At 41.4% G+C, this 22188-nt stretch overlaps 1 protein-coding gene across 1 annotated transcript; it reads right to left on the reverse strand.

Moving 5' to 3' along the window:
• Positions 1–136: 136 nt before the first annotated feature.
• On the reverse strand, positions 137–21302 carry LOC306788200 (protein phosphatase 3 catalytic subunit alpha-like). Its single transcript, XM_079283611.1, has 14 exons — positions 21176–21302; positions 15626–15826; positions 12824–12948; positions 12596–12707; positions 12013–12158; positions 11792–11931; positions 6585–6662; positions 6362–6456; positions 4451–4576; positions 4241–4321; positions 3587–3671; positions 3301–3398; positions 1727–1777; positions 137–386 (listed from the first exon to the last, which is right to left on the reverse strand). The coding sequence occupies exons 1-14, from the start codon at positions 21228–21230 to the stop codon at positions 208–210; spliced, it is 1572 nt and encodes a 523-aa protein (XP_079139737.1). The 5' UTR covers positions 21231–21302; the 3' UTR covers positions 137–207.
• Between the last annotated feature and the right edge of the window lie 886 nt (positions 21303–22188).

Raw genomic sequence — 22188 nt, forward strand, 5'->3', positions numbered from 1 at the left:
CCCCCCCCCCCCCTCCCCCAGCTGTGCAATGACATACTGTCATGAAAAAAAAGACCTTTTTTTCCGCCCGTTTTAGTTTTGCTGCAGATTTTCATGTTCTGTCTGTGGGCCTGGTTTATTTCTATGTTCTGAGGCCTGAATTCACGATTTGGCAAAGTCTTGCTGCACAGCGCAACAGCTGCACGGTTCTGAGGCTCAGACAGCACATCACTGGATGTTGCTGTTGTCATCCGTGCCGTTTGCCTCTGACATATTCATCTTTCCCATGGATTGACCCACATGGTTCACCCCGTCCTTGCGAGGTGGCATGCGCTCGTTGATGCGGTCTAGGCCCTTGGCCTCCGCAAAGCTGGCGATCTTGTGCTGGGGGGAGAACCCGCGGATGGCTGAAAGGAGAAAACACATATAACGGTATCAGGCTCACCTTGTAGTGGCACAGTCTCAGAATATTCCTGATATCATGTCATATTGAGTATTTCCCCCCTAAAATAGCAATCAGGGTCACATACTACCGGTTAATGCCATTCAGTTATTGCTGCAATTTGAGACCTAACAGACTCCTTTTTGCCACACAAACAACATAAAAAAGCCCATAACTGAGTTGTAAAAGTTCTTGCCTGCATGCAGCATAAGTGTTTAATTGAAAGGAGCTGCTTTTTTGTGTTTTGGAGGCATCATTGACATGTTATCTGCATGTATAAACTGCTGCTTACTGCTACAGGAGGTGCAGATTAACATTGTACAGTCCATCTACTCATATACTGTTGTTTTACACATTTAAAACTCCCTCAGTTTACTTACCCCACCCCAGTATTCAGTTCCAACAGAAAATACATCGAATAAGAAGAAAGATGACCACAAAGTCCTGTGACTTGAAGCATTTGTATTATTTGTTTTCTAAATTATCCAAAAATGCAGCCAACTAACTCCTAACTAACCCTCATTGTGATAAACAAAAGACACATTTCTAAACAATGAATGTCTACAACTATGTCAGATATACTGTACATGTCAATGAAAATATATATTTGTGTTAGTACTGTAAATTACTGTCTAATAACCGAAGCTTCCTGGTTAGTGAGCAATGACTACCTTAGACATATCATGAGGACCTTCATGCTTCATGATGCATGTTTCATGTAGATGCTCTGGTCTGTTTCTTGTTCTTGGGCATGCAACACTTTTTTAGGACCAGATGGAGGCCATTTACAAGCCAAACCAAAAACAATGCATTATTGTAGTCATGCATCTCTTAGCAGCACTTGACTTTGCAGTGTTTTAATTTATCATTGCCTTAAAAAGCTGTTCTTTTTTTATTTTGCCTTTCCTTTTCCCTTTTTCTTCCAGTTTGTGATGACCAAATCCGAACAATCATTGTTGGTACTCGGCCTCTCTGTGTTGGTGAGGGGCCTGGGACAATAGTGTATTAAGTGTGCAACATCTGGTGTTATCTCCCCAGTTCCCCCTCCCTCCTCGGTACCTCGACCAAACAGTGACGAGAAGTCGAGAACACAATCCCTCACCAGCTCCCCACCCTGCAAGTACTGCTAATTGTGAGATGTTTTTCCTCTTTACAACTCAGGCACCCATTAGAAAACAATAGCCATCCAGCCAATCCAACTGTCCTGTGAAATGTTTGCGATGCTTGATGGGAGTTATTGTTGTGTGAGCTGTTGTGTGCATGAAGTGGACAATATGTGGAGGGGTGGATGGGGCAAAGGTTTACCTTCTCCATCCTCATCAGTCGGCTCGATGGCTTCAATGGCTTCAATGGTGGCTGGGGGGGGGGGGGGGGGGGAGGAGGGGAGCAGGTTACTCCCGATAAAGCCATGCAGATGTAAAGTGCAGCCCCGGCGAACAGGCGGCTCATGTGAAGCCAGATGTGATATACATGTTCTCTGGCAATGCAGCCAACCTCAGAGGAATATGCCATGCTTTAACACTGAGAGAATTAGTGTCAATCATGGGTTAGGTATGAAAAATAAAAAAATAGATCCAAAGAGAGAGGACAGATATATTGAGACAGAACGAGCAATAGATTGAGCTGAAGCTGCAATAGACTTTAGGTAAGAGGACAAAAATGACTTGTTCTTACTTTGCACTCGATATTTTAAGAGGATTTCACAAATGAATACATTTTGAAGTCAGTGTAAAATAATTGCTTGCTGTCAGCACACCAGTAGTGACACGTTGATATGAATCCCACCGCTTTTCTTGGCAAGAATCAGCCTGTGTAGCATTCAAGTGCTAGGATTGACCCGGCGTCCGTGCTCGGCAAGTTCACGGTAACCTGATTTGTTCAGCTCCTATTGCCCTGACCAGTGAGCTATCCTGACCCCAACTACTCGAGGTCAATGGCGAACCTCAACCAATCGTCTCTGCAGGGCGGGTCTTACCAAGAAATGTAGTTGGATTCATAATTACGCAGTCGGGACCAACCTTGATTTGGAAATACTTTTTAACGCTGAATCTAATGGCTGTTTGTGGTTGCTTGTACTGCCAATCCCGCTGTGAATCAGCATTGAACAATTGAGAAAACTACAGAGAGATTTTCTCACATTTGGTTGACCAAGCTGTGTCCAGAATGTGAGTGAACAGTAGACAAGTGAGAATTGGATTTACATGTTCTTCTGTGTCTGCTGGGTGTCTAAATATAGGCATGTGTCAGCTGTAGCAACTTAGTTAGCCTATAAGGCTATGTTGGTGTGAGTTCTGCAGACAGAAATATGGAAAGGCAGTTTTGTTTTTTCCTCCGTAGCTTAAATGTGGTTAGAGCGTTGCTGAGAGGTTAAAAAACAAAGCTTGCATGGCTGCTCTACATTTAGAGTTCCAGGTACGGAAAGTTAGAGCGTCTTTAGCGTCTGTACTGTGATCATATCCACGTTAAACGGAGTATTTGAGGGTTGTACAGTTACATGTGGGATTTCCATCAAATCCTTTGAATTTGATCTGAACGCACAAAAGTGGACGGGCAAAGAATGTTGCTCCGGCCAGAGCTACAGAGGACACACACACCTCCCTTGTCGCTAAAAGTTGCAGATTGACTGATGGATGGATGTGGTAGACCAATTGGAAAATACAAAGACATAATTTTTTTTGTTATTTTTTGCATATATTTTTAAATAGGTGCACAATATGACTAAAGGGGTTAAAGGGGCATTTTTCATTACATCTCAACTTTAGGTGACAGAAGGAAAGAGAGAAAGAGAGAGGTAAGGCCAATGTTAGGACTGAGAATGGTTATAAAAATAAGATGGAGTAGAGGGTAGAGGAGAGGCTTATGCTGATCCTTGTACTCACCACTCTGCAGTGTCTGTTTGCCTCCAGAGAGAACCCCACTCGGCAGCATGCCAGTGGGCGTCAGGCCTTTAAGCGTCAACACATTTTCACTCTCCTCTCTGCAGGGAACACACAGGCAGGCAAACAGGTCACAAAACGTCACTGAACCCGGATCACACTGGAGAAAAAAACCCGTTGTGCCCCCATTGTGACAACAGTGGAACAGACAGAAACACCTGATACCGTTTCAAAACGTGAAAATATGCAATCACACTGACATTCACATACACACAAACATCAAGTCTACCTGAGAACTGAGAACATTTTGGCCATCTTCCCAATAGCACGGATCTTGTTCCTGATCACCTCCTTGCGTGCTGCAGCTGCATTGGCTGCAAAGAAATACATAGACGTACCGTCATAGGCTTCTCCGATGCAACCGATGCACAAGGATATATCATGCATGAGAAACTTGTCAATACATGTTTCTTGATACGTAAGCTACTGGGATAACAGTCACGTTTATTGTAAAACACACTGTTATTATCGGCCATTGTAATGCATTAGACACTGTAATTATATGCCCATGTGACTCGATACTGTACACTCATAGCCTGCATGTAGTGAATCAGAGATTCTTTGATGCAATAAACATTGTCTTCATTTTTTAAAGCAATACAGCACAAATCTGTATCTTTTTTTCTGATGAACCACACGATACTGTTTTAGTTTTAAATTACAAGATCATGTGACAATTTACTGCATGTATTGTAACAACAATGGATTCAAGCCAGTGTAAAAAATAAATAAATAAAAGGTGATGCCAGAATAATTTCACGCATGATTTTCTCTCATGCCTGTTAGTGATCAAACTTTTAAACAAGTTTGGCACAAGCCCAAATCCATGAAATCTCCTTCCATGAATCCTTCCACATTAGTAAGTATTTACAAAACTTCTTACCATCAAATATCTCATCTTCATCATTCATCGTGAGTTCATCATCAGAGCAGATGCTCAGCACATTCACCAGCATTTCTGTGACTGGGGAAGAAATAGAGTAAGAGGGGAAGTCGATTGAGCGGTCAGCCACGAAGATGACGGATTAGGAGGTGATGTATTAAAAACACCTGCCACATGTCAGAAGACATTTGTTCTAGAAACACTTGATACCTTTCTCTCCGACAAATGGCAGGGACCAGGTGAAGACGTCCATGAAGTTGGGCAGCCAGTAGGGATGTGGTGAGCAGTTGAACTGTCGGATGTTCATGACATTATTTTCATATTTCAGTACAGCAGCTGTTAGAAGAAGAAGAAGAAGAAGAAGGAGGAGGAGGAGGAGGAGGAGGAGGAGGAGAAGGAGAAGAAGAAGAAGAAGAAGAATTAGTCCATATAGTCCCGGTAATAGCCTGCTACAAACTAACAATGCTACTTAAATAAAAACATCAGATGTCTTTTGCTAAAAAGAAATGTATAATGTGGTATACAAATATATGCTTACATAACAAATTGTTTTTTAATAGTGTGCACTGTGCTGGATCTTTTCACTGCACAGAAAATGAAGAGACATTCAATTGAATGTAGCTGCATCAGGCCTAATGTTTCATAAATGCTCTCTTCAAATGTATTCATGCTCAGTGATGTTACCCATTTTAATATAACTTTTTGTACATGCAGCATGTGTGAGAGCAGACACAGAGCAGAACATGAGACATTTGACCACTAGATGGCCTAGCTGAGGCCAGGGATTGCTGACACTGTTACATCAAGAGGGATAAAGCCACATGGAGATAGTCAGCGATGCCGATAGTCCCTCCCACGCTCCCCATCTCCTATAGCCCATAGCAACAAAGACACAGATCTGAGAACACAAACAAACGGGGGCTCCCTGATGCATTCTTATGCCTGCTCACAAGCTAGATGCAGATACATTAACCCATACACTCCAGTTTGTGCTGTTAAAACCATTTTAATAGGTAAGTCACAGGAGCCCATGGTAGTTATTTGTTTCACTTGTGAAGTGTTTTTCATGAAATCTACCCCAGACGCAGTAGAAAGGCCTTGAGATGCAGGTGTTGCAGAGATACTGCAATCGGAACATTTAATTTAACAGTAAATTCATGTCTCAAAGCCTGCCTGTCTACTTTACAGAGCCAGAGAAATGATATGATGCATCTGTGGAAATATCCAGGAATATTAATATTGGCTGGACCGCAGCAAAGCGGGGGCCAGCTCTATAAACCCGTTAGTCTGTCACTGAGTGAGTGATGAAGTTGCACCACTGGTCGGTCGAGTTGGAGCTTCTCAATTGGCCATTGCTCTTTCAAAATGAGTCCAACTGTTTTTCCGTTGGTGACGTCTTTGCCTCAGCGATCAATCATCTCATCCACTTCCTCAATGAAATGTGATTTATTGTCCAATTATCATTTCTATAAGATATATTGTGAATTCTTTTTACTTCCTCTCATTTCGTTACATTGTTCTTATTGTTCTTGTTGAGAGTTTCTTATGAATACCATATGTCCTGATACAATGATGAATCAATAATAAGAATGGATTCATATTTGCTGTGTTGTATCCCAGTTTCATTGTTTTTGCGTAGCGTGGGCGTAGCGAGTGTGGTTGAGCGAGAGGGAGAGAGTGTTGCTCTCGGCCCGGAGAGGAAATATTCAGTTTACTGTGGCTGACTATCCCACATTGAGCAGACACGTTCCAGCCAAACACTGGCTCACCAGTGGGGCACGCTCACATGCACTAACATGCACTAACATGCACTAAAAGCACATGCAGCCAGTCTGGCTATGTCAACAAATCAAGGAGAAGCTTGGCTAAGAACACACACAGAGGGAGAGTGACTTCGTACTCCATCGATATATTGACATTGCAAATTGGTTACTGCTATGTTAATGCTCTGAATGTCGAATATGGCACCTTTAATATCACTCAGACCCGTTTCTGTGAACTCAAGAAAACGCTGTGCAAAAATATGACACGGACGCAAGCAGACCCAGAGGACAGACCTGCAAATGGAAACAACAAAGTGAATCAGAGACGAGTATAAAAGGAACAAAGAGATTTTCTGACCTTTGTTGTTGTAAACATCCAGGTAGTTTGGTGCTGAGAAGATGGTAATGAGGGATGGGAATCCAGTGGTCTGACTTTTGCGGTACATCCGGTAGCTTTGGCGGTCAGGTGGAGGTGGAGACAGAAAAAAAGCAGAGCTTGTTTTCATATGTGTAAATGTGTGTCTATTTGTGTGTTGTGTGGATATGCGTGTCTTGTAATGTGTGTTGTAGGGATAACGTACCCTGCATCTTGTGCTTCATGAGCTCGAATAATAGATAATAGGTTATTGCTCTGGAGGAACTCGCATACAGCTGGATAACTGGAAAAGATTAAATAAAAATGGGGTTTAGAGACGTCACTGAGAATGCTTTTAATGTACTGTAAGATAAAAAAAAAAAAGAGTATGACAGAGGACAAATCAATTAAATTAAGCACACAGAATTTGACAAATATTTTCTTTTCCTTCACACAACTGAACTTCATTCATACTGCAGGTTACTAATTTCACATCCAGTTTCGCTCACCAGAAAATGAACAAAGATGTATCACTCATGAATGCATTTATGAAAGCCTGGCTGAGGATGATGCAAGGGTGTGAAAACCAATCCAACAGCTACCTGTTGCAGTTAAAAACAAAGTAACCCCGTATGAGCTTCCTGCCCCCAGCTCTAAGGTGACAGGAAATGTGCCTGAAAGGAAGGGAAGCCTGCGAGGTAGCTCAGCCAAACTGAGCGCGATGCTACACTCACACATGACATGACATATAAGCAACCCATACATATCGAATGCATATATTATATCATATTATTTCAAGTAATAATATTGTTTGCCACACCTTTCCCGCTGCTGCGGTCCAAATTTCCCAGGTCCTTTCATGTTGTCATACCGTTTATGTGTGTAGTGGTGAAATATAATGAGAGTATTGAGGTTTTTTCTTGTTTTTTTGGAATATATATTTCACCTTATATTATTGCAATTGTTCCATTAAGTATTTTATTGTGATATTTTGTATCAAGATTTGTTGATTGGGATTGTTATCTCTCCACTGGCTGCATGCCGGAGTCATCCTCCATGTTTGTCTGGCCAGATGGACAATGAGCTGTCCCACGGAGAAAGATGATAAAAAAAACCACATGACTTCCTATCTGTGACAGTTCAGACTATTGCATAGTGATGGCTCAGATATGGAGCAGATGTAGGACCAGAACTTGCCTCCAAAGTAAAAATGAGAAAGTAAGATCCCACTGAAAAACATCCGACCTGTGTCAGACGGGAGGGACATGTAATCAGAACTGGGACACTTCCAGCTGCAGTGTGAATGTAGCCTTCCATTTCGCAGCCCTCACCACAGTTATATAATACCTAGAAGGTTGTGTTATGTCATTCACTGTATCTTCCCTTCAAACTATGTCTCCTGGGTTAGAGGGGAAAAAAAGATGATGAATTACAATTTGATTAGCTCTTTTAAAATTGGAATGCCCTCAATTCAGAAACGACTCAATCTGTCTTAGTTTAAGTCCTTTGTGATTCCTTTATTTCTTCCAGCTGCTGCAATCCAGATAAACAGACAAGATAAAATATCCTCAGCTCCGTCAGTCGTTAGTGCCAGCCCACTTACAAAATGATGCTGCTAACATTTGCTTGATTATGTAATCTAACCATCTTAACGACTTTGATAATTCTTAATGAGGTTGAATGAACAATGCATAATATATGTTCACTAACAGCTGTGCATTCTGTCAAAATAGTGCTGAATAAAGCGCTAATGACGAAGACACTCATAGATGCTCTGGGTGAAAGCTTTAGCCAAAAGCACCAAATATAAAATATAAATCCTCGACTGCAAACAGCCCAGATTCTGTCGGTGCAAGCCTTTCGGACATCAATGTTCACCTAAAAGAGTTCAATGGGACACATTTTAAAACTATTATTAAAACTATCATTTAGAGATGTGAAAACCTTTTAGTCTCAATCTGCTAATTACTGTTTGCAATGATCCATATTCACTTATTCACTTATTAGTACAGCACTGCAAATAACAAATTATTTTTGTTTTCAATTAATCTGGCAATTTTTTTTATATTCATCTATATAGCTGATAAAATGTCTTGTGTCGTTTGACCAACAGTCCGATATTAAATTCACGGTGATAAACTTGAGAAAAGCAGCAAATATGAGAAGGTAAGACATTTGTCCTTCATAAATTATCTTAAATGATTAATTCAAAATTGTTGATTACTTCTCTGACCATCAACAAATGGCTTCAACCCCAGTCACTTTTATTTGTTCCAGACCTACAGTAGCCTACAGTGCATGCACCCATCAAACTTTCACAAGTGTTTAAAACATATATAAGTGCTCAAAGGTTTGTATCGGAAGAAAACACAAGGAGGCTGCTGTGTGCACTGAGCACCTGGCGAAACTGTGCCATCCTCATGTATCTAGGTCACATGGCTAATATTCCCTTGGTGGCCAGTATATAAATTGCAGGAATAGCTGCGTTACACACTAACATGGATATGCTGTAACCCTTTCCACTATGGACTGACAGTACACCCTGCGAGAACTGTAAAATGTTATACAAGTGTTTCCATTAAAAACACATCAACGGTGCTTTTCTGACTTAGAAATAAGGGCAATTTCTGCATCACACTTTTATCCCAATTGCCTTTTGCCACAGCCATAAAGCAGTATTTTCTGTTCCTTCTGCACAGTACTGGCACAAATGTCATGAAACAACATAAAAATACAGATCCCACCGTGCACTATGTACGAATTCATTTTTTGGTCCGCTCCAACGGTATTTATTGATTACTGCGAGGGAACGCGGTACACACACGTTGCTTGCCTGCGGCTCACATTCCTTCTCTCCCCTTTGTGAAAACACACAATTATGTGTCGGTGAGCCTGTGAGCGAGAGAGAGCGAGAAATCTGACAAGTGAGTACGAGCGAAGGAGACAGAGAGAGAGAGTTGGAAGTGCTGTGTTGTGAGTGTGAAACTGAGAGTTTTTTTCTTTCCCTTAAGAAAATCCATCTGTCGGGGCTGGTGGTCATCACATTCATCGCCCCCGATATATAAAAACTCTTAAACTTTAATTACTGAGCATCATATTTTGTAATTACAATTACTGCACAAGAAATCAGACTTGGGTAGTTGGTGCTTCATTTTTTAAATAATAATATATGTTCTGACAAGGTTACATATTGTGTAACTTAACATGGAGTGTAGCCAGTATTATATGAAATAGACTTAATACAAAGCCTTATGTGTAGACGCATTACAGCATCACGACATCACATCATCAGAAGTCTGCATCAGTGCCTCCAGATGAATACGATGTATGATATAAAAGCTTCTTTAAGAGACTGGAGGACTTGTTTTAGTATGTTTTTTTATCTCATCAAAAGAGGGGGCTGGAGAATCTCCTATTCCAACAAGTCTTCTACAAGTATCCATTCAGTTGCTGTCAATATAAAGATACAATTCAATAGAAAAAACCAAGAGCAGGCCGGCTTGGCATGTACTGTAGAAAAGGATTTTACAAGTTACATCTATTTCTAACATTCCTCTCAGCTCTGAGGAACAAGCAGTTGCATGTCTACTTGTGAACAATGCTCGGTATTGATTTAACACACGTAGAGGGAGTCAAGCAACGCTGGCCAATGCATCCGTGTGTGTTTGCGAGTACAGTTCATGTATTGGAACAATCAGTCATTGTCAGTATAAAGCCCAACGTCAAATAACCGAACTATATTTGATTGCATTTCATAGGACCCGTTTTGTTCTCAAACACATACATTTATCTCAGATGGAGATTTTCTTGCATTTCCCCAAAATCCCCAGGATTCTCTGTGCTGCATACATGCATATAGTATAGTTGGCAAGAGTCATAATGATGGAGAGGTAAGTTTGAGAGTGAAGGCAGAACAAAGCCATGGGGAGATAGATGACTATTATAGCAGCATCCTCCACACATCTACAGAATAATCCTCACTAAGCTCCTCTCTCACAGTGAATAGCTGGTTTCTCATCGGTGACTGTTTAACAGCAGTAAAAAGGGAAAGTTAAGACTCAACAACTGCTTCTTTTGCTTTTGTAAACTCACAGTAACAAGGCGATCTTGCATCTTGGCGCTGTGGAAATCTACCATGAAACAGAAAAGTCTGCACTTAACACGTCAGTGGAACTTTTTCATCATGAAGGCAAATGTCAGCCTTGACGCTTCCCTTTGCACCCGCAACTACACTGGAATGAGAACTGCATGGCTTATACTGTGAATCTGACCTGTAATGTCATTATTTACATTTCATTTCTTCAGAGGACTTTACCTTTTGTGATTTGAGCAGAACTGCAGCTCCCACGTAAAAGCAGGGGGGGGGGGCTGTACTGTTCTAAACCTTCATTAAGAAAACTCTCACCACAACTGCCAACTAGCAGCTACTTCCACAGCCTCTCCGCCATCTCACAACAATATCAGGACAGTGCTCACTCCTCCTTCTTTTACATGCCACGGAGGTTAAATGGTTGCGTAACAAATCGGTTCCCAATTTGCCTGGCTTTTATATTTTACTCCTCTCTCACAGCCTCTCTTTTTATTTGACTCCAGGTTCACCCGGCTAATCCTTTGTCTGTCACAATCTGTTCTGGAAGTCAAAAAGACAACCTCTTCTCAACAACAGTTGTTAACCACGAGGCAATATCACCCATTTACAAATAGACACAGACTCTGTCTGCAGGCTTTAAGGATATCTGGGCATTTATCGAATCATTCAGTCTCCTTCCCACTACGGGGGGGGGGGGTGTTAGCATGTGTCTATTGTTTGTTTTGTTTTGCTCAGCGAGCAATAAATGTTTACTGTCTATTAATACTTTTTGAACATCTATTTTTAGTATTAAGAGTTTCGGTTGAAAATCTCTTGAGAGATTAAATCAAATATTGAGCTTTTAATGCATGCCATTCCCTCTCTACCATCTTCTTCTTTCTCTAAAACACACGGCCTGAAGAAGCAGAGAGGTGTGAGGAGGAATACACAGGGTTCTTGATCAACCAACAAAAAAGGTATTTGTATTTTTTTTTTAACTTACCCTGTCTGTATGAGGCAGGATTTATTGTTGAAGGATCCACAGTGTGAGTTGCAAGCTTACATTCTTCTAAAACTAAAGTGTAATTAGAGACCTTCAACGAGCCACATGGGTCAAGCTAATGGAATCAGTGTAGTGCATGATAGGCACTTGATGTGGGCGATTGCTTGCAATGCAAGATGGTGTAAACACAAAGTTTCAGACTATTGGATGCGTGAAGCAACACTGCAATGCATCATTTGGTAAATTTGTATTTAAATGCCGTGCAGTCATATTTAAGTCTCCAATTATGCACAATAGTTTTAAAGTTATAATAATCCTGAAGGACTGGAGTTGCTGCCGGGAAAAAGAAGAAACAGCTCACCTGTAGAAGTAGGAGCAGCCTCGCACTGTGTTGTGGCTGAAATATTCCTGGGTTTTCTCATTGCCAAAATCCTCCACAGGATCAGCCCACAGCAGGTCACACATGGGCCCAAAAGCCGGCGGCTCCTTGAACCGATCCAACTTAACACAAGGAAGCAGAAAGGCGTGTTTTTAAAAAACAACCAATGTCGACAAGACCTGGTTGAAGCAGTATGTTGTTACCTTTTTAATGTCATCTAAGGTGTGTATTTCAGGTGAGAGCCCACCATGGACACACAGAAACTGTTGGTTCATGAGTGCAGCCAGGGGAAGGCAGTCAAATGCATCCATACATGAGTCGTACACTTGCTCTGAGTACTTGATTTTACCTGGCAGAAGAAAGACATGCAATCAGCTGCATCAATGTTGTCAGTTGTTACATTTACGTCAAAAGAATCCAAAACAGGTACGTTTGCACATGCAATTAGTGTTGCATGTTGGTTAGTTCTTGTGAGACATCTTTTATATTTATACAAAATTACAATACTAGTTCATTGAAATAATTGCAAGAAGAAAGTAGCCAATGATACATTTTTGAGGACATATGTTGACAACTATGCAAAACAAAAATATTTATATATTATTTGCTATCAGGTCTAAATTTTCAATTGTTCAGAGAAAATTCCTTTCCCTTTTTGTTTGCCGTCATACAGAATTAACTTGACAGTCCCAGGTGCACATGCTACACGTGACATTAGCAAGACAGAGAGAGATGAATATATAAACAACAACAAAAAATACATAATTAACACTGAGAGGTACTCACATTCTTGTTTGAAGGTGAAATATTCTGTCAAATGTCTGCATTCATGATTTCCACGAAGTAAAAATAGTGTCTTTGGATAGAGGATTTTCAGCGACCAGAGGTATAAAACACACTGTCAAAACAAACATAAACAAAAATAAATGAACTGTATTGAACATATGAAACTTTCTGCAGTTTGAGCCCCCCCCCCCCCCCATGACATACTTAATGACATTCTGGTGGTTTTACCTCAATACTGAAGTAGCCACGGTCCACGTAGTCCCCGAGGAACAGGTACCGTGTTGTGGCTGGTGATCCTCCCACTTCAAACAGCTTCATAAGATCAAAGAATTGCCCATGGATGTCACCACACACTGGAAGACAACCAACGGACAGCAAACGTCACACAATCAAAGAATCAGATTGAATATCTTTGTCTGCGTGCTGTTGTTTTGTGGGACAAAAAGTACACACCACCACGCGTTGATACAACTCTCAAACCTCTTGCAGCTTATGAAACACACTTACACAGTTTTTTTCTTCTAGAAGAAACACTCAGAGTTCAGGGCTATTTGTAATGACAGCCAGAGAGTCACTTCTCTTATCTATTGCTTCTGAGGATTAGAAGGCAAAGTAGACAGTCGAGAATATTCTGGCAGAAACGTCACTTCTGTGCAGGGCAGCGGTGTGTGTCTTCTTTTCATGCTCACAGGTTAGCTTTATAAATAGACACACAGGCGGGCAGGCAGCGCAATGCTGCAGTTTGTGTTAATATCTGTATCTCAACACTCTCAGTAATGGATACCGGTGATATATTGTGTTTGTTGTAATGATTGCTTGTCTTATGGGTGTTCTGTGATATACTGCTTCTCCCTCCTCTGCCCATCTACACAGCTCCTCTGAATCAGCCTCGTTAGTTCTTCACAGCCAATCTGCTCCTTTCCTGTTCCCAGTGTTTTTTGCTGTCAGCTCCCTGCCTGTTCTCCTTTAACCACCTCATTACCCTCACCTGAGCCTCTCCGCCCATCTCTCCACCCGCACTTCATCCTCGCGTCAGAGTACTTTGCTTTTAAATCCTGCCTTTGTCGTGTCTTTGGTTTGATCGGTGGTGTTCAGTTTTGCCTCATCTGCACAAACTGTGAATGAAGATTCATTTCTTCAAGCTCCTGTTGCCTGCAGTCTCTTTGTGTTTGGGTCCGCTTGCTCCACTCTCCATGACTAATTTCCGTGTCAGCATTTCTTCATCATCAGTCTGGATTATTGTATGCAACAGGCTAACCATGTCCCAACACGCTTCACAAGTATAACAATTATTAACATTGTCACTAGGAGTGTTGTAACTGCTGAGTCTAACATGTCTATTAGCTTTGTCAAGTAGAAACAATATGGACTTCAGCTTCAACAGAGCAGCAAAGGAGGCCATGAAAAGAATATTCCTGCAAATGCATATTCTTGCAGCAAGAACATATATATTTAATCTACAATTAAAGCCACACTGCCAGTATTGAAACACCAAAAGAGGAATATAATGGTATAAATGTCTCCTGTCCTTAGGTCGTCATCTTATTGAGATGTTGACGGTCTTCGGCTGAAAGGCCTCTGTCCTCCACAGAGACATGAGAAGCTCTCACCTCAAAGAGGTAGAAAAAGCTCAGGCTCCCAGGGGAGACGCATACTTTTTCGCAGTGAACACTATGGCTCTGGAGTGCAAACCTACATCTCATTTCCTCACTGCCTTCAATTTTTCATTCTCATCTTCCTCTGTCTCCTTCTCTCCTACTCATCCTCCATCTCCTCTCTCTTTTCTGTCTCCCCTATCAGCTCCACAGTGGCCTTCGCCCACTCAAAGCTTAGAGCAATGTGAGTGGGAGACTGCTTGTGTGACTAAAGCAATCAAACACACACATGCGCACACACACCGTGGAACACATCCATGCAAGTGAAGACTCACAACTGCATCAACGCCTAATAATATATGACTACACCACACACACACACACACACACACACACCGCTGCAGAGACATTTAAACACACCTCAAGCTCACAAAGACGTAACAGAGAACTCCACACTCACAGATGCCCGTACACAATACTTATCATCCATACTTCATGCTTAATACACGAGACTTCTCTTAAAGTCAGTGTGCATTTGATCTATTGGTCACCTTTGTTTCGGCTAAAACACTGTACTTGCTGTGAAGTAAGACAATCAGGCTGATGGGATGCGAATTAAAGATGAATGTATATTTAATATCACACAGTTTAGGTTGAAGCTGAATGATATGTTTCTAATAAATAAAACACTGTGGACTTAATGCACCAAAATCAAATGTACGAAGTGCAAATTATTTATGGGGAGTTCAAGAATTATCAAGGAATACCCAGATGTCACTTTGATTTGAGAAAAAAATGGTCTCTAGCAGATTGGGTATGATTTGAATTCTTTTTTTAGGTTATTTCTTGGCAGATTTATTGGATAGCAACAGTTGAGACTGATGGACGAGAAACATGCGAGGGAGAAGGGTTCAGCGTGCACCAAAGGTCCGTGGCTGGATTTGAATCATAGAACTTCGTGGCTATGCAGGACAACCCATCACTGAAACACAAGCGTACAAGTACAAGAACTAAAGTAATAATAACAATTGTTAAAGCTTTGAGTTTAATAAAAGTAAAAGTAACAATTATCTTCTTATGCATCCAGCAGACATAAAACAACATCAGCATGAAGTTGCAGCCGTGTCTCTGAAAATGTAATGAACAAGATTAACTTCCGAAAAACAAATCATTAAAAATATCCCCCCGACCGTGTCTTTTTTAGTATCAAGGCAGCCGCTAAATGTTCAACTTTCCTCAACCAATACTTTCTACTTTTGTCTGTCACATTCATTAGGTTCTGCTAATGCTTACACAGAAACATTTGGGCCAAGAAGCGATTGAAAGCTGGAAGAGTTTAATAAAGAGCTCATTGTTCAATACGCTGAGTAATGATGTTATACCGACTCTTTTAGGACTGGCTCCATATTTTATGATCATATAACAGGTTTAATACCTGTAACTGGTGCCTCGATGTCCAGTATAGTTTTCTCCTGGCGCAGGATAGCTGCTCCCTCGTTGATGATTCGGAGTGCCACAGCTTCCTCCACACGGCCCTCCTTGGTGAGGTGGGCTTTCAGGAGATCCACGCGTGGTTTCCCTTCGCAGTCGATCACTTCCTTCATTGTAAGGCGGTGGCTCAGGGGGAAGGGAACAGCTGAGGACAGAGCACATGGGGACATTTAAACAGAGGGGACATCACAGTAACTATGGCTACTGTTGATGCCATAAGGCCATAATAATAATGTTTGTGAGAGAATAGTGGCGAACAACACTCAGAAATGATACAAACAACATATCATCAAGAAATTCATGCAGAAATCCTATCTGAGAAAATATAAAAATATAATATAAAATATAAAATATAAAAATAAATTGTACACAGACAGCAGCAAGATCAGTGACTGGAAAAGATCGACACACAACAAACTGTCAGTTACCAACAGTGATTCCAGTGTGTATCCAGATGGGTACTTGCAAAGTATTTTCTGAGTGCTGGATAAAACTCAGAAAACATCTAAGCACTCTATTCATCCAGCACTCTCCGTGGACTGCTAAAGCCTGTGGCCATTAAAATGCACCAGTCACCTCCTGTGCCCAACAGACTGCCTGTGAAAGTGTGAAATCCAACCAGAGATCATGACTTCAGTGGCAGCAAAGGTTATTTATTAGGTGCTGATCTCCGTGTGCTGTGACTCGCTTTCAAGGGTCCATGTATTGGCGTTAATCTACAGATCATCTGTCTTAACACAGAAAACTCGAAGTGGCTGAGTTGTAAATAATTCAGATCAAAACAAAAATATCTACTAAAATGCACAATACTGCAAAAAAAACAACATCTAAGGATGAAATTCTGGGTAATGCTTACGGTCAGCATTATTGTACCTCATACTTAAAAAAAGGTTGCATCTACCAACCCCTGATTTACTGCACCCCCCAGCATGCAAGCAAAGTAGCCCAAATAAAAAACACACCTACAATGTTGCATGGCTGGGAGTACCTCAAATACTAGATGCTAAAAGGCTCATGGTTGATCCTCTAGCGGTGACTTCTACATTTGCTGAGGAACTTTTACCTCCAGTGAGGTGTGTGAGCCTTGCTGCTGTTAGTGACAATAATCCCTATCATAGCTGAGGCTGCAGAGTGCTCCTACAGCGCAAAACTTTGTGAATTTGAGGTGCACAATGGGACCAGAGGGGCTGAGTAGACTGGTTATATTACGCTTTGAGAAAGAATGAGCAGAGACGTTTGACCTGGAGCAAATTGAGGAAGACTTAGTGGTGCACAACACAGAATGACTTTCAGACAGGTGAGTACAACAACTAATTCTCTCTTCATAGAGGAGGACGTCAACAACCACTGCGTGGCCTTGAAAAGTATCCTTGGGAGTAAAAACTGTGCAGCTCTCTTTTTGCTTTACAGTGTGTGTTTGTGGGCTGCAGCTGCTGTTGAGTTGATATGGTATTTACGTGTCTGCGCTGGCTGCCTTAGTGCTGCTTTATTATGCTGTTAAAGTGGCAGGTTATTTCATTTTTTGTTGTCAAATAATGCTTGTTGCACCCACACATTTTTGTGCAATTGTCTTATATTTAGTTCAGTCTTTTCTGGTTCACTTTTGTGAGGCTTTACTGAGGAGGTCAGTAATCTATTTAGAATTGGTAACTGGTTTTATGCACAAGCTGCAAATTTCTGTCGAAATAAAAGGAATATATTGTTGTTTTGGACACAAGGGCTTGGTGGCATGATGCTCACCAGTGTATACTTTGACATGTTAATAATGCACCTTATTGTGTTACCTAACTGTGGTCTTTAATTTAATAGTTCTTTCATGATAATCACCCTTTTAAAATGTAATCTAGTAACATTTACTCTGACCTACTTTTTTACTTTTATCTGAGTGCATTTTTAGCTAAATATTCTACTGCTCCTGATAATGAGGCGGGCCCCAGCGAGTGTATTTAATGGCACTAACAAAATGTTCAGTGTGTATCTGTGATGGCGGTGTGTGCTTTGACACTTCACCAGCTCGTACACACTCAGCAGCACAGTCACCACTCAAATTGTCTCAAGTTTCAGTGAGGTTAATGTTGCGTGGCAGCCTGACAGCGTGACGATACAACTTTGCAAAATATGTCTCAAACGCAGTGATGAATTACCTTCACAGAACAATTTGTATTGGGATTGAGAGGAGGGGAATGAGCCAACGAGCTACAACAACACTGACTGTAAAGCACCTCAGAAGAATTCTGACAGGAAGGCATTGCCCAAAATATATTGCTGTAGGTACTGTCATTGACATTAAATTAAAATGCCCAAACCCAAATCACCCTGAAATGATTTTACTTTTGGACACACAATATTCCATTTTTGTTTTCAAACTGCTGGCAGACTAAAATAGAACCACATACAGATGCTTTGAAAAGGACATACCACTGAGCTTTTTTTTTAGGCAGAATGGAGCAACAAAGGATTAAGCCCACTAATAACAAAGAAATCCCCAAAAAGCAACCCAGATACTCAACAAATGAAAACAATGCATTTTACAGACACGTATGTCGACGCAAATGTACGAGCGCAGTGATGTACATGCATGGTGTGAGATGAAACGCTGACTTCTGCTCAGCACCAAAAAGCAGAGTTGAACTCTGAAATACGGTATGTTGCCGGGCAACAGCAGCAGCAGCTGACTGTTGGAATACAGCCAGTGCCGCCACGGAAAACTGCAATTTGCATTGGAGGTTCACATAGACGCTGTTGGACTCGCTCATGCGGGAGACACACCAATCGTATTGAGGAGTACGAGCCTGTACCGTACTCCTTTTTAATGCCAAAACACATTTTCCTGAGAATGGTTTCTCCGTACTGCAAGCTTGAAAAAATAAAATAAAAAATGAAGCAACGGTAGGTTTGTGTTGCTAATGAGCAACCCTGGGTTCAGTCAGGAAAGGCTGAATGGCTTCATGTGGTTGGACTAACTAGACAGTGCTGCATTTATAAGAGGCCAAATTAACATACAGTCAAGCTTTTAATGTTGTGTTGCTTTTCCTCACCTGCATCCTCCGGCTCCACCAGCTGAGATCAGCTTCACGTCATGTTTGAAGGGTTACGTACCTCCCGAATAAATGTGTCGAAAAAAGCAGCTCTATTCTGTCAAAACCCAACCATTGCTTCATCATTAATAAACTATTTATGTCAACAGAAGTGTTGTTGGAACCAATTTGCATGTTTGCTACTGAGAGCTAGAGTGAATGTTTTAGCCCTTCACAAGGCCTGTTGAGTTTAAAGCTGACATATTATGTCTCAGTGCAGTGCTTCTCATGTTGCTGCGCACTTATTAATTCAAAGAAACCGCTTTTATTGCTTCACATTCACGTACTGTAAGTCTGTTGGAATACAGCTACTGACGTATTTAGAAAATCATTTTCCAAGGTGCTATAATAAAGTAAGATATAGTTCACAGGTGTACTAAAGGCCTCATCCCCAAAATAACTGACCTGAATATGCCTCTTGATGCCCACAGCACGGTGGTGACAGTGCCGTGGAAAACAAAGCGCACAGAACAGCAGTTTTTTTGTCACTCTTTAGATATGATCTGTCAGGTTTTAACATGTACGAGAGAAGAGAAACACTGAGAAACTTGCTGTGGTTTAAGTTCGAGATATGTGAGGGATAACAATAACTTTATGTGGCATGTAGTATCAGTTCTCTGTAGTTTTCTATGTGCGTCACACACAATAACTGTAAGAGATGTCTGTCTCGACTCATCAAAATCGTCATTTTCTTGCAAGCTCCCTTTGATCACTTGAAGGATTCATGATGCAGTTTGTTGCGTCTAAGTTTTTTTTTGTTTTTTTAATCACTTTTCAGCCTTTAGGGATTTGGAAGACACAACAACTGTGTTTTACTACTTTTTAAAAGTGGAGTACGAGAATAAGAAAGCAGATAGAAGTGACAAGGAAGGTCAAACAGAGCAAATGAATGGGGATTTGAACACATAGTTAAAGCTATTGAGCAAGGCTTCTACATCACAGTGTGTGTGAATGGCAAAAATGAAACAAATGCATCTGATTTTACTCCGAAAAAAAAAGGCTTCAAGTGTTTCAAACCTTGTGGAAATCCTAAATGTTACATGAGCATGTTACAAAAGCAAAAGTCTGAGTCAGAATTCTTGGCTGTGCAGCGTTTGCTAATATAAACCTTTTGTTTGACAGGTTTTTGAATGCCTTGATGTCAGAAAAGCTTCGCCAAAGATTTAACCACAATCGTTTTATCTGGATTGTGAACTCTTGCTCAAAACAACAACTAATAATATCACTTTAAACAAACTTCTTTCTCTTATATGGACATAATGATGAATGGCAGTGCAACAATTAGAGATCATTTACTTACATATACCTTAACAATTACCTGTATTATTTGCTAATAGTGCAAATAAAATCACAATGTGTAAGTGATAAAATGGATATGTTTCAGAATTTAAGATGGAGTGTGAATCCAACTAAAAATAAGGCTGAAAAAAAGACTGTTCGGGTCCTTCTGGAAGGACCTGGCTCATTTTCTGGCAATAGAATAGTTCCTTTTTTGAGGGTCCAGACCTGTTAGTATAATTCTTAAATAAATCTTTTTCAATTGTAACAGCTTATACATACAGGACATGCATTGTGCCTGCAGTCATTGTCACATAAGTGTATCTCACAGTGCAGATGACTCTGGTTTCTACAACTCCGTAGCCTAAAGGACAAAGTTGTTAATGCTGACTGAGCTGCTCGGCCATGAAGATAATATACTGAATGTGAATATATTCAGGCACAGTGCTGACTGTGAACTGATCCACAGTCAAAATGAGCAGTGCTAAATGAGTTATGGCACAATTGTGATCACTTCATCATCCTCCATTGATTCAAGTTGTTGCCTCAGTAATTCTCTGACAGAGCAGCCTTCTCCTCATCCACTGATGTGGATTTTGGAAAATCTTACAGACCTTTTCTAATCAAATTAAAACATGACTGACTCCCGGTAAAATATACCCCCATTAAATGTAAATTTCATGCACTCGTCCCCTTCCACTGGCCCTGTCAAAGCCTGTGAAATCCTGCTGCATCACTGGCCCACTGCTTCTACAACAAGCTAGGCTATTCAGCTGTTTTTCCGTCCCTCATCTCATGCCTACCCGAGCCAAAGCCGAGATGCAGTCAAATCGTGACAGCAAAGATGAGAATATAAATAAATGTGTGCAATAAAAAACACACAAAAATTCATATTTTCCGCTGCACTGCTGCTGCTTCGAAGCAGTATGCTCGGTCTTGGCGGGGGCAGTGCAGCAAAGACAACCGGATTGTTTATCAACATCAAATCCACTTCCATCGCCGTGAACGCAACTTGATGGCCGCATATGCACGACAGGAAAATAAAGGCCATATCCTGCCAAGGCACGAGGAGCTAAACCCTGGAGATATTATATGATATCTTCCAGACTTACCCAAATGCAAAATGCAGGCTAACTTACATTTCACCATCCGATCGGTGGCGTTTAAGACGATGTCAGCGTTAGACATCTTCATGGACAGTTACTGTCTTCGAGGCTGAAGCTGGTTTTCTCTCTCCCTCCTTTCAGGGTCTACTCCCGGTATTTGTTGTCGAAATGCGACTGATGCTGTGGCATCACTTGGATGATGCGCCCCCTCCGTGCGTCGGTGCTGCGCCGGGTAGGACTGCTGCTCCCCAGGCAGGGATGGATGCTGGATGCTGTAGGAGCTGCTGCTGCTGCTGCTGCTGTGCTAAGCTGTTAATGTGGGGGAGGATGCACGGAGAGAGATGGAGAGAGAGAGAGAGATTTGCACTATCCCGACATGGCGGTGAAGGGAACTCCCACGCAAATATTCCACGGGACTGCCTGATGCTGCCATCAGATGGAGGCTGAGACGGGGTTGCCCCCCACGCACGCACGCACGGCGCGCCATGTTTCGGAATTCTCGAAATGTCTGTACGCCGGAAGATGAGAGCGCGTGGGCCTCGGTTCAAGCGTGTGTCCGAAAAAAATCACGATCACACTACACGCAAGGTTCGTTTCGATTACACGCGCGCCAACGCGCACGCGAACATCACAGGCAGTTGGATTTGATAGCAGGGAAATGTTCACCTGGTGGCGACAAAACCATCAAGGTTACGACGGTGTAGCAACATAAGGGATGTCACGTCTGCGTGTTGTGCCACAGTGCATTGGTGATGGTTAGCCAACGTCTGTTCAAAGCTGTCTGCTGTAGAAAACTTGAATATACTGTGTGTGATTCTTACAATAATGTCTTAATTTAATCTGGACTGAATTGTGGTTCATTGTTCAGAAATACTGTACATTGGATCCATAGGAATGCAATTAGAAATAATTCACAAATAATTGTCTAATTACAAACCCCAATTACTGTGGCACCTAAATAGATATTTTTCAGTGTTGAGTGTTGACCCCCACACACCATCTGGGGAACCTTTACACAAACTGTAGCCATAACCGTCATTTATTTT

Source organism: Melanostigma gelatinosum (assembly GCF_949748355.1).
Source record: "Melanostigma gelatinosum genome assembly, chromosome: 14".
NCBI classification, from domain to species: Eukaryota; Metazoa; Chordata; class Actinopteri; order Perciformes; family Zoarcidae; genus Melanostigma; species Melanostigma gelatinosum.